Below are 13,096 nucleotides of genomic sequence, written 5' to 3'. Positions count from 1 at the left end.
ATGGAGATGGAACCCTAGGTTGCCTATGAAGAAGCTATCACAAATGTACAGAGAACCTGTTGAGAGCTCTGAAATGTGCCAGTTTTAGCTCCGAGCCTTCTTTTTCACTAATTCTTACTAATTGATTTTTGTAGCCTTTGTGTTCTGTTTTCTGGGACTGAGCTGTGGTTGTAAATGAGAGGACATGGGTCACACTCATTTATGTTAAGTGCTAAGTCTTTCTTCCAGGATTTAGAGTTGAATGGATTGATGTGTGTAATGAAAGGGCTGAAGATTACTGGTTGATAAATCTATTTTCTGTTGCTGGAAAGTGTTTAATGGGGTGCATGTGTACAGGTAAAGTTACAAATGTGTTTATGTATTTATATATGTGTAGATCTCCATATACTATGCTTATGTTATAGCTATTTCTTTTAGTCTAATTCTCTTAATGTTTAAACTACTGTCTGGTGTCCAGTGAGACCTTCTGCATACATTATATATCTTTGGCTTAAAATATTGCCTTACTTACATCCTAACTTGGAAAGACTGGAAAAGTTTAGTCCTACACACATTCTTAGCATTTTTAAATTGTATTTGGGTACTGCACAGAGAGACTGTATCTTTCACGACTGATGTGTTGTATTTGTTAAACCCGATCTCATCCTCATTTTTGAAATATATTCATAGTATTAAGTCAGTTTGAGAGACTAAGAAAATAACATGATTCATCTATTGCTAATTGAATTATAGAAGTTTCCTACAGATAATTGAAGACTTTAGTTTAAAAAACCTTTGAACCAATTTTAAATACTGAGTATACACTGAAATTATAATATTTCTTTTTTGCAGTTTTTGGCCGGGGCTAGGTTTGAACCTGCCACCTCCAGCATATGGGGCTGGTGCTGTATTCCTTTGAGCCACAGGCACCACCCATAGTATTTCTAGTCTTTAAATAAAATGCAGGTTTATTTAGTTCAGAAAATTTAGTTTTTGCATAATGTGGATTTTCCTGGAAATAATAGGTATATATATATATATTTATTACTATTACTCATTTGTTTTCCATTTTCTTTTTTTTGAGACAGAGCCTCAAGCTGTCACTCTGGGTAGAGTACTGTGGCATCACAGCTCACAGCAACCTCTAACTCCTGTGCTCAAGCGATTCTCCTGCCTCCGCCTCCCAAATAGCTGGGACTACAGGCGCCCAGCACAATGTCTGGCTATTTTTTGATTATAGTTGTCATTGTTTTTTGGCAAGCCAGGGCTGGATTCGAACCCACCAGTTTATGTGTATGTGGCTGGTGCCTCAGCTGTGTGAGCTACAGGTGCCAAGCCTTGCTTTCCATTTTCTATGGAGAGCACAACTCTTAACAAAATTAGAAAGCTGATTCTTAAATTATTGTCTCTATTTTCAAAGTACGACTTATTTATACATTTTAGTTTTGTTATGTATCAGAATTAAATTTGATTTGAACCCATATCTGGCTAAACAAAACTATTTAGAGCAGAGTAGAATACACATTTTTGATTTCCTTATTGTGAACAAAAATTACCATGAGCATTAATGTGATCAGATATGATCACTGAGGTAGAATTACTTTTATTTATGTAGATAGATCATCGCCGGTTAGCATTTTACATGTTACTTTTAAGTGTTTACCTCAATCTCTGTTGTTGTTCTCTCTCCCTTTTTCTCTCAGTATATTTATATCACTCTCTTGGTTCCTGACATTTTTATTTTTTTAATTATTTTTTTTAACTGGGTCTTAAACTATCTAAAACCTTTCTCTACAGTTCATCTTGTATCTGTATGCTCTCTCTTATTTTCAAGAACCTTCCCCATCATTTGAAAAGGTTAAAGAAAGTATCTAATGGTGGGTTTACAACTAATCTCAGACACTGAAACGTGAATTTCTGCAATACAAATGCGTGTTTTCCTGTGAGTTTTTTTTTTTTTTTTAATGTATGACTCCTGTGTTGGCAGGGTAGTAAATTAGAAAATATTTTCATGTATGTTTTGGTAAGGGGTTAGCTCTTATCAGATAGAAACATCAGAAAGACGTACGTTTTAAGTAGAATGAAAAATAAACTTCAGGTTCATAAAAGCTTAGTAATTTAGGAGTTTGTTGAATTAATACCAGCCCATATCCTAAGTAGACTGGTGGAGCAATTGATATTGTATGTATGTATTTATTTGTTTAGGTTTCTTTGCTTGTTTTTAAGAGACAGGGTACTTCTACATTGCCCAGGCTGGTCTCAAACTCCCAGGCACAAGCGATCATCTCACCTCAGCCTCCCAAGTAGCTGGGATTATAGGCATATTATTCCTTCCCACCCAGCTTGGAAACAGTACTTTTAAGTTCATCTAGCTGGCAAGTTTTATGATTCTCGTGTGATGGAATTATAGAATTTCTCATTGCTATCTAACTCCTCAGGAAATGTAGGCAAGTTTAAAGCCTAGACTGGGAGCAGACTACCTGGATTAAATTCCTGACCATTGCCCCTCAATTTTCTCATGTGTAAAATGGGGATGGTAATAATACGTATTATAGGCATTTCTGGATTGAATCAGTTAATAGGTATAAGGCATAGGGGATACTCCCTAACACATACTGGATGTGATATAAGTATTAGCTATATGCGGTCTCCAAATGAACTTTAAAGAATAGAGGTAAGTGAAATGAGTAGAGGTTTTTGCTTGGCATCAAAGATTGTGAAATTATGGTGGATTCCAGATATTTTTTTTTTTTTTGCACTTTTTGGCCAGAGCCAGGTTTGAACTCACCACCTCCGATATATGGGGCCAGCACCTTACTCCTTTGAGCCACAGGCGCTGCCCTTTTTATTGTAATTTTTTAAGAATTAGGTCTTATTATGGCCCAGCTGGTCTTGAACTTCTGACCTCAGGTGATCCTCTTGCCCCAGCCTCCTAAGTTGCTGGGATTACAGGCATAAGCCATGGAACCTGGATATAGTAAATCTTAGGTATTTTTTCATCTAGAAAGTATTTTCAAGCAGTCATGTTTAAGTAGCTACTTAATAGGTAGAGAGATTAGTAAAGAAATCTGTCTAAATACAGCAAATCTCTAAGACCTTTGGGATCCTAATTCATAATACAAGGCTGTAGAAAAATAGTTTTCTTCTGACCAAAGAAATATTATTCAGCTTCTATACTATCACAATATAAAAACTACAAGCAAGCTATTCATTTTATCTGCATGTAAATATATGGAATTTTGTATCTTTTTATTGATTCCTTTAAACTGCATCATGAAATTCATGAAGTGATGAAATCCACAATCCATTCAGCTGACTTCATAATGCAAATGCCTACTGCACTTAACAATATTGGGTTAAAAAGGATGTGACTATTAGTTAAATGTGCCCATCTTTAACACCCATAAGAGATGGTTACTTTCTGGAGCATTAGGCATGTTTATTGTTAAAGGTGGAAATCCTAAAGCAGTTGCTAGCTTTTTTTTTGTAGAGACAGAGTCTCACTTTATGGCCCTCGGTAGAGTGCCATGGCCTCACACAGCTCACAGCAACTTCCAACTCCTGGGCTTAAGCGATTCTCTTGCCTCAGCCTCCCGAGTAGCTGGGACTACAGGCGCCCGCCACAACACCCGGCTATTTTTTGGTTGCAGTTTGGCCGGGGCCGGGTTTGAACCCGCACCCTCGGTATATGGGGCCGGCGCCTTACCGACTGAGCCACAGGCGCCGCCCAGCAGTTGCTAGCTTTTAGGTTGGATTGGGGCTTTCGAAACGTAGTGTTGAGATTTCTGAATTTATTATTCTTAAAAACAAAAATAAGTGATATTTTTAAAGAGGAAACATTTAAGCTTTCCTTTCTTCTGATGTTTTTGTAATGGATAGTATCATGATAACAGTTTCATTCTGCCCGCTACAGGATGAAGGCCACACCTAGGTGCAGCCCAGCTTTGAGCTCCGCTGGCCTGGGTCTGATGAGGTCACATTGGTTCTCCAAAGGCTGTCAGCTCATTCCTTTGTGTACACTGAGGGTGACCCTGGTGGGGTCTTAGTATCCAGTGGTCTCCATTCTGTTGTAAGTGTGGTGCATCTTGCGTCTCCTTCTTACGTCATCGATTGCTCTGCATCTTCTTTTACATTTCTTACACCATTTTTCTCCCACTCTTACTTCATCTCCTCTCTTCATAGACATGGATTATCTTCTGGGGGCTTCCCTCCTCTTCTTCCCTCCAAGCAATTTGCATCCCAAAGTAATCTAAACTTAATTTAGAAGGACTCTATAATTTTCATCCTTCAGTAGTTACTTACTCGTACGTGTTTCACTTTTTATTTTGGAGACAAAATCTCACTATGTCACCCTCAGTAGAGCACCTTGGTATCATAGCTCACAGCAACCTGAAACTACTGGGTTAAGCGATTCTCTCGCCTAAACCTCCCAGGTAGCTGGGATGACAGGCGCTCACCACAACGCCTGACTAATTATTTCTGTTATTGTTGTCATTGTTTAGCAGGCCCGGGCTGGGTTCAAACCCACCAGCCCCAGCTCATGTGGCTGGCACCCCAACCACTGAGCTACAGTCACCGAGCCTGTGTTTTACATTTTAAACCATCTCACATAGGCTCTTCCTTGTTGCTGTCACTGTATTTTAGCAACTGATTTTTCTAGCAACTATTATTTTATATGTGCTTAAAAGTTAATGCTTAAGAATTAGCTTCTTTAGAATCTAAGCATTAGAATCTTAAGGTGTTTTGTATAGGTTTATCTAAATTGAGTCAATATTCTAAAATAATAAAAGTCTCGAGAGGGGTTGTCCCTTGTTCTAATTTTGATCAATTTCAGAATTTTTAAACTCGGGTTTGCCTATATAGATTGTGATACTGCTGCTGCTTAAACAGAAGAAGAGGCATTAAATATATTAGTCATTTGTTTTCTATAGAAATGGTATAATTCTGGGTATCAAATAGATTTCTGAAGAGCACATCTACTGCTCTTTCTGTTGGTAGACGCAATATTTAGCAAAGGCACGGTGACTTAGAACTGGAGAGGATATTGTAAAATATGTATATATAATTGTTTGCCTTTAGATTCTGCTATTTTGAAAAAAAGATCTTTCAGAAAGTAGGTTAGGACTAGGAAGATTGTTTTGCATGACTGGCTTCAGTATTTCCAATTGGTTTCTAGGTCAGGTGGAGTTTGGGACTGTGGGGGTATGTCAGCGTGTCTTTGGGGAATTTAGGGATATGTAGCCATGATGAAACATTGCATAACTTCCCAGGGTGGTATATGTACCCTCAGGATGTGTGTGCACGCATATGTGTGAGGCGGTTAATTCTGCTGAATGGGGGTTACCCAGATTAAACATTGTTTCTGGATGTGTCCATGAATGAGTTTCAGAGGCAGCACGTGGAAGGGGGAAGGTCAGCTGAGTCCTATACATTAATATTTGGGTGAATTTGGGTGAAGTTTAAACAGAATTTATGCAAGTGTCATCTTAAGAAATTTGAGGACTTTGCCACCAAGAATAAGGGAGTGAATTGTTATCTACAGAAATATAATAATGTCTGTCCCCACGTGATGTATATTCTGGGCATTAAAATGTTGAGTCTAGAAATAATTTCCATTTCCAACTCCCATATGCTGTGGGAGTTAAAAAATTATCTGGTGTATATGGCGTAATCCATAAAAAATTATTTGGTGTATATGGCTTAATGGTTTTGCTTTCTTTTAAAGCTTTATATTATTTGAATTTTGGTGCAGAGAGTCAAAGGGAACTTAAAAGTGCTGTTTCTATCTTCTTTATAAGGATAAGTATATGCCATTCTTAATAGATAACTTAGTAGGTAATAATAGCCATGATATTAATAATGATTATATTAGTGAGTAATATCTAATGAGAGTTTAGGATGTACCATGCCAAGCATATGTTAGGAAGTGTACTTGCTTCAATCCTCAGAGCAGCACTCTCAAATTCTAGTCATCCTGTTCTCATTTTACACACCAGGCAGCTGAGTCTTAGAGAAACTACGTGCCCAGAGTTCCATGGCCAGTAGATGGAAGAGCTAAGATTCAGCTCCACTGGGCTCTAGAACTTACTGACTTCCACCTGCACTGCCTGGGGCTGGAAGTTAGTATCTTTCATTCATGAACTTTGAATAACTGAAGATCACCATCCCTGTTCTTTATAATAGTGGTTGCCCATTTACCAAAAAATAATATTTATAAACTAGAGATCTCTTTTTAAGCCAATAAATGAAAAATATTTTTCTCTTGCTACTTGGGAGAAGTCAAGGTTTCTATCTTTAGACTTTACAGATCCATTCTTATTCAATAAATTGTGCTTAAGTCGAAGTCTTTTCTCTTAAAAATTGTCTTTAGAAGTTGTCATAAGTAAATATCTCTGCGTGAACTTGACTGCACTTTATTTCTTCTGGAAATAGTTGTAGTAAGATAGATGATAATCTTGACAAATCTAGTAACTATCTCACATTTCTATTAAGTTATCTATGCACTAGACAGTTCTATCTAGCTTTCTTTGTTACGAGAATGGAAGTTAATTCAGTAAAAGCGTTTCCTTTTTCTGTCATTTATTTTATAGAAATGAATGTGCACATGAGAATGGACGTGTATTTCTAGGCCATCCAGTAGTCATGAGGTTATCATATCAACTTTTAATCTGCAGTAATTTTAGATTAAAAAAATACCTTACAAAGATAGTTACAGAGAGTTTCCATATATCCTTCACCAAAGTGTAAAAAATTTGCTAATTAGCAATAGTCAGGAAAATCTAGTGCCACGTGTATTTAAAGCATTCAAACAATGACATAAAATAAGATAAATTGACTGTGCCTCTCTTTATTTTCAATATTCTGTAGCTCTATAAGATATATTAGACTGGGCTGAATTTCTTTTAATCTTCAGAATGAAGTATTGTTTTAAAAAGTTAGCCAACAACTTGACATTTCTTTTACATATAGAGAAATTTTCAGTTTTAATCAAAATTTATCGTGGATTGAATGAGCATTAGGTTTTATAAAAGTTAAACTGGGGGGGGTTTCCTAAAAACTTCTAAATGTGTAGGCTTCCACTGAAAATCCAACATGGAAGACACACAGTGCTTATTTTAGTGATGGAAGCCTGCACACACTTTGTGAAGTACTTCATGCCTTTTCCATGAAAACATATGATTTTGGAAGTTAGCATTCCTGTATCAATATTAGTAATAGTTGTTTTCTCATACTTTTACAAGTTGACAAGCCTAACAAGCACAACATTTAACTTAAAGTGGAACTTCATTTTCTTTTCTGGAAAGCAAATACTAATTGTATTTGGTGAACTGAAGGTTCGTGAATCTGTTCTAATGAGTCTTTCTTCTACCTGTGTCAAAACTATGTGATCTTATATGTGTGAAAAATTTGAATGTTCAGTGAGATTTTAAGGAAGTAATTAAGTGTGAGAATTAGTTAGCCATAGAGTAGCGTTCACTATTAAGGTGGCAGAATCAGAGCTTTGTGGAAATTTTGTTACCCAAACATTTGATTTTTTTAAGTATGAATTTGACTCTCAAAAAAGAAAGCTACCAAATGCAGTTTATTTTCCTTAACTAAATAAAATATACCCATAGCGAGTGCTGGGAGCAGTATTCCCAAACATCATATTGTATAATGAAATAAAGCTGCTTTGGCTTTGAGCATACAAGACATTTAGACTGATGACCTTTTGTTTTTCCTTGGGCTCTAATATCTGGCCATATTTTTGTGTATTTTCTAGAACTGCATTTTTGTAGACTAGCTGGGAGATTGGGCATTGCTTACTTCCACTGTGTGACATAGCTATGTTTACAGTGCTCCTCCTCTCCAACCCCTTCTCATCTTTTCCTAGATGCACATCGGGAATTCCTTCACAGGCCTGCATCTGGATACGTGCCAGAGGAGATCTGGAAGAAAGCTGGTAAGAATTGTTTAAAAACACGAGTTTCGTGTTCTGGCAGCTGTGTGCAGTTGTTAATGCAGTGATGTGAAGAATGACAAGAAGGGACTTCACTGCTAACAGCAACAACAGCAAAAACAAAACAAAACAAGACAAAAAACCCACAAAACAAAACAGAAAACCTGATTAATATTCTCAAACCAAGCCTGATCAGAACATGAAATGGTTTTTATTTTAGTAGCATCTGCTAGTGCCATTATAATTGAGAGGCTGGCGGTATTTCCATTATACAAACCCTGTTGTTTTTTTTTTTTAATTTAAGGGCTATAATAGTTTCAAGCTGAAACTTGGCATAGGTGGTCTTAAGTTGGATGCTTTTTTGTTTCTCTGATGAAAACATATCCAGTATTTTAGAAATTAAATTACATAGTTCACATACAGCATTTTTCTTTGTATTCTGAAAATATCGTATCAGATCTAGTTGCCTATGTAAGGTACTCAAATTATTTTTTGGTTACAGTCAACTTTTAAAGTTACTCTTCTATGCTAGTAAATGTTCAGTGATTACTTTCTAAAGTAATAAAGCATAAATCTGTTTTAAGAGTTAGAGATGACATTAAAAATAACTGTGTCTTTGAGCTGCTGTAACTACAACTGTTAAAATAGTTTATGTATCTGAGTTGGGAAACTGGGAAATTTTGCTTCTGCAAACAGTCAAATGGGTGTAGTAAGGCTGGCAACACTAATCGAATAACCGAGGGAAAGGGTATTTGTTGTTTTTAGTCTACAACAGAATTTTCTTTGGGTTTTGATTTGATTCGGCTGTGTTTATATTTATGTGTAACTTGCTTACTCTCTGGTCACTCACTTTTATCTCATCCAAGTATTATAGATCTTTGAAGAAATACCTGTTTTTGTAAGAGTAATAGTTTTAAAATCTGATGGTATTGTAGGTTTTGTAGTTTAGGTTGAAAACCAGAAAGCTCTCTTGCATGTCTAATATGCAAATTAGATAGAGCCATTAGAGCAGCGGTTCTCAACCTGTGGGTCGCGACTCACAGGAACTGTATTAAATTAGGGCCACGGCATTAAGAAGGTTGAGAACCACTGGCTTAGAGGTTAAACTCTGTATGTGGCTCACCTTTATAGTTTTACCAGATTTATGGCAATAGTCATATGATATTCTCAAGCTGTTAAAAATATGTTGGTATCACCTACCTGAAAATGGGTTGAGACTTCTTTTTTCTGGCCATTTTTCTCTTCTATTTTTAAACTGCAACTTACTCCAATAAGAAGTACAAAGAATTGTCATTTTGGACAGCAGAGGGTGACTTTTTGTGTTGGAGGGAGACAGTCTTTTCTCTACATTTCTTTACTTATATGTATTTAGATTAAAATTTTGATAGTTCATAAAGAAAAATTGCGGGTAAGGTCCTGTGTAATCCAAATTCCTTCTGTGCTATTATTTGCTCAAGTCTTTGTTTGACTGCTATTAAGTGAGAACAGATTTTTCTGAATATACCACCTTCGTTGGAAAGTCAACTTGAATAGCTATGCACAAAGAAGTCTTACCATAAGTGGTAAGCAATTGGAAGCAGATTCACGACTACTGTGCATTTTCCACTTAATCAATTGTTATTTTTTTTTCCTACTTGACATGTTGTAATCTACTGAATCTACCATTATTTTCTTCACTTGTCTGTTTTGAGAGTTTCCAAACCTACATTCTGATTGTACTTTAGGTGTTGGGGGCATAGGAGAATCGAGAAAGAACAATACTTGTTTTCTGTTGTGTCCTGTCCCCTCTAAGAATGGTTAAACCTTACCAAGGAAATGTTCGGATTTTGTTGTTTCTATCAACTATATGAGGTCTTCAGTCTAAAATATGACTTGTAGTGGAGCAGATTAAATTTGTATTCTTCTCATAGAGGTATTCCTGACCTGCTGCATATGAACAGTTTAGGAAGAGTTTTCTATAGGTGGATGCTAAATTTAAAGGGGCATATTAAATCTTTATAGTACGAATGGCAGCTTCATCTGGAAATCCCCAAATAACTGTTTATAGTATTTATCTTTATAGACTTCTTAAAAGGCATTTCTAGTGTTTTTAGTGTCAAGGCATCCAGAATGATGAGGGCACATCGTGACGTGCGCACTGAGCATGTTACAATTTGAAGGCTTTTGTCTAGGATTCTAAACATGCCTATGGAAGAGGTTTTTTTTGTTGTTGTTTGTTTGAAAAGAACCTATAAAGTGTTTCTTTGCAATAAAAGTATTATATAATTATGGCAGAAGATAAGTAAAGGTTAAAGCATTGAAAATTACAAAAGAGGGAGAACTCTCAAAATTTGATGAGGTATAACCAATGCATCCTTTATCACAGAAAAAATAGCAAAAAGTACATCTATATCTTGTACTTGAAAGTACATCATACAGCTTTCTGTGCTATTTTAAAGTGATTTCATATGAGCATAAAAGTTACAAAAAATTATACTTTTCACCCTTATTCTTCCATTTTATTAATCTTGCTTAAGTATCTTTTCTCTTCTTTCTCTGATAAACGTACGTATATGAATGTGCATATGTGTGTATGTTTTCTAACATTTGAGAGTAATTGCAGATGTGAAATCCCTTTATCCAAAATATTTTAGTGTATATTTTTTAAAAAGGACATTTTCTTACATAACCACAGTACAATCAAAAACAAGACATTGACATTGATGTGACACTATTATTTCATCTGCAGACCCTATGCAAATTTTGCACATTTCCCCAATAATACAATATAATAATATAGCAAATACACATTTTTAAAGATTAGACCTTCTAACAAATGTCCAAGGCCCATCAGTTTTTCCCTAAAAGTAGTATTTTTAAGAGCGTAACTAACAAATAAACTCAAAAGTTACAAAGGGTCCTTATAAAACTTGGAAGAAATCTAACATAAAGATGGTTTTAAGATTGTAACTGAATGTTTCTTCAGTATATTTCTTTTCACATGATCAGAAAATGTTTGCAGTTGGTAATAAATATTCAAGCACCTTGCAAATGTCCTACCAATTCTCTTTGCTGATCTGTATATGCCTGTGGGATTAGAATAGGAATGCATAATTTAAATATAAATTGCCTGATTTGCATATACAATTAGTCAAGCTACTGCTTTGATCATAAGCAAAAATTATTGTCCTGTATTACCACTTAGATAGAATTTTAATTCACCTTGAATATTCAAACTAAATTAGACCCTGGCTGTATAGTTAGAAGGGCAGTACTTCCCTGGTGCCCCAAGTCATTTATGACAGGGTAATAAAGGCATCTTTTCTCCTCCTGGTGAAGAGGTGCTGTAAGCTCTGGCTGTAATACTCTGATTCTATCCAGATTTTAAATGCATATCTTAAAACAGCTAACAAACACCTAACATTTTCGTTAATATTTCCAGTCTGGATCTTTTTCTTATTATTTTGGTTTATAAAGCCCAGCAGACAGTAATTACAAACTAAAATGATAGAGGCTACAAAAGCCATGACAGTTAAGTGCTGCTGGAGGTCTTCTGATGCTCCTTAAGCCATGGAGTATAGATGTGTGAAATGAACCAGAGAAATTTAAGAAACCATAGTAATACTTGCATCACTTACATTTTTAATCTACATTAAAACATTTTTATTAGGAATCTATGTTTTTAATTAAACAGAACATTTAATTAAGGTGCTTTTTAAGTGGGTGAAACAATTAAGTACAAACACTTGAATGAAACATGTCATAATTAGTTTTAATAGAGTGTTAATTGGTACTAGGTTTGCCAAGTTAATAATTACTGCTTATTAAATTTTCAATTAATCATTGTCATTTTGCTTTGAATAAAGATGAAAATTAGATAAACTAATTCAGGGGGAGGATATTTTCCCTTGTTAATTAGAACAGTTAATTTTTTAAAATGAAAATTATTTGTTTTGGTTGTCAATCTTACATTGTAGATTAGTTGAATCTTTGCACCCTTTCCTCATCCAAAAAGTAAAGAGCTAATTTGATACCTTGAAGGTTTATAGTCAGGCCTGCCTGTTTTGGCTTGTGACATGATTCATTTATATTTGTCTAGTGCAACAGTTGGTTATGCAAAAACCATTGTATATATTTGACGAAGCAGACAGAAATTCTAAAATTTTAAAATGAAAAGAGGATTTTCAACAAATCCCTATCATTCATTCCATAAAGGGCTATAAAGGAAAATATCCATATTACTCAGGATCATTCTTTTAAAAGATCCATATTAACCTAATTGCTATCTGATTTACCTTTTCACTTTTGTATTGTATTTTTTTACCAGCAAAATATATTGCACTTATATAAGTACCTGTAAAATCCATTTCCTTTTTTTTCTGAATGCTTTACTTATGAACTTTCTATATTCGTATTAACCTACAGTGTCATGAAAACCAACTTCTATAGTTATTCAGACAGGTTTCTTGTGAGTGTCCAGATCTTTTAACTTCTTAATCTGGTCTCAGAATCATTTGTGGGGACACTAGTTGGGTAAAAATATTACTGTAATAATTTAAAAGATTAAATTGTAGGAATTTAAAAGATAACCTAGGAGTACAAGTTACTGAAAAATTCTTACCCTTTGTTTTCCTAAATGAATTTCATATACCTGCGGTTTTTTAGACTGGCAGAACTGCTAAATAATTTGTATGAGAGTAATGCCTGTTCTATAGAATCCTGTTACAGAGTAATCAGCATCCAAGGCCCTCAGCTAACCTAGAGGTGTTGTCTTGTCCGGTTCGGCCCGGCTCCTCACAGAGGAGGCGGTCAACGAGGTGAAGCGCCAGGCGATGACCGAGCTGCAGAAGGCTGTGTCCGAGGCGGAGCGCAAAGCCCACGACATGATCACGTCGGAGCGCGCCAAGATGGAGCGCACGGTGGCCGAGGCCAAGCGGCAGGCCGCGGAGGACGCGCTCGCCGTTATCAATCAGCAGGAGGACTCCAGCGAGGTGAGCTTGCGAGTGAAAAGGAGTTTTTGTTCATTAGAGTGCTCATTTGCTATTCCACGATTTCCCAGAAAGTGGAATTGGGCTTTAGACAAATGTTTTTTGGGGAAAAACATTTAAAACAATTTGGGGAGTCCAAGCACTTTTGAAATTAAGCAAAAGCTGATCCGATTTATTTTTATTGGCATATATTTATGTGGTATAAATCCAG

At 35.8% G+C, this 13,096-nt stretch overlaps 1 protein-coding gene across 2 annotated transcripts in view; it reads left to right on the top strand.

Moving 5' to 3' along the window:
* The window catches only part of RUNX1T1 (RUNX1 partner transcriptional co-repressor 1), a 143,110-nt gene that overhangs the window by 111,204 nt on the left and 18,810 nt on the right, over positions 1–13,096 (top strand). For both annotated transcript variants that reach the window (XM_053558978.1, XM_053558977.1), the window contains 2 exons: positions 7,853–7,921; positions 12,698–12,888. In XM_053558978.1, the coding sequence (XP_053414953.1) occupies positions 7,853–7,921; positions 12,698–12,888 (260 nt within the window). The remainder of the gene's footprint in view (positions 1–7,852; positions 7,922–12,697; positions 12,889–13,096) is intronic.

Source organism: Nycticebus coucang, chromosome 13 (genome assembly GCF_027406575.1).
Source record: "Nycticebus coucang isolate mNycCou1 chromosome 13, mNycCou1.pri, whole genome shotgun sequence".
NCBI lineage: Eukaryota > Metazoa > Chordata > Mammalia > Primates > Lorisidae > Nycticebus > Nycticebus coucang.
This window is presented reverse-complemented; position numbering and strand designations above follow the sequence as displayed.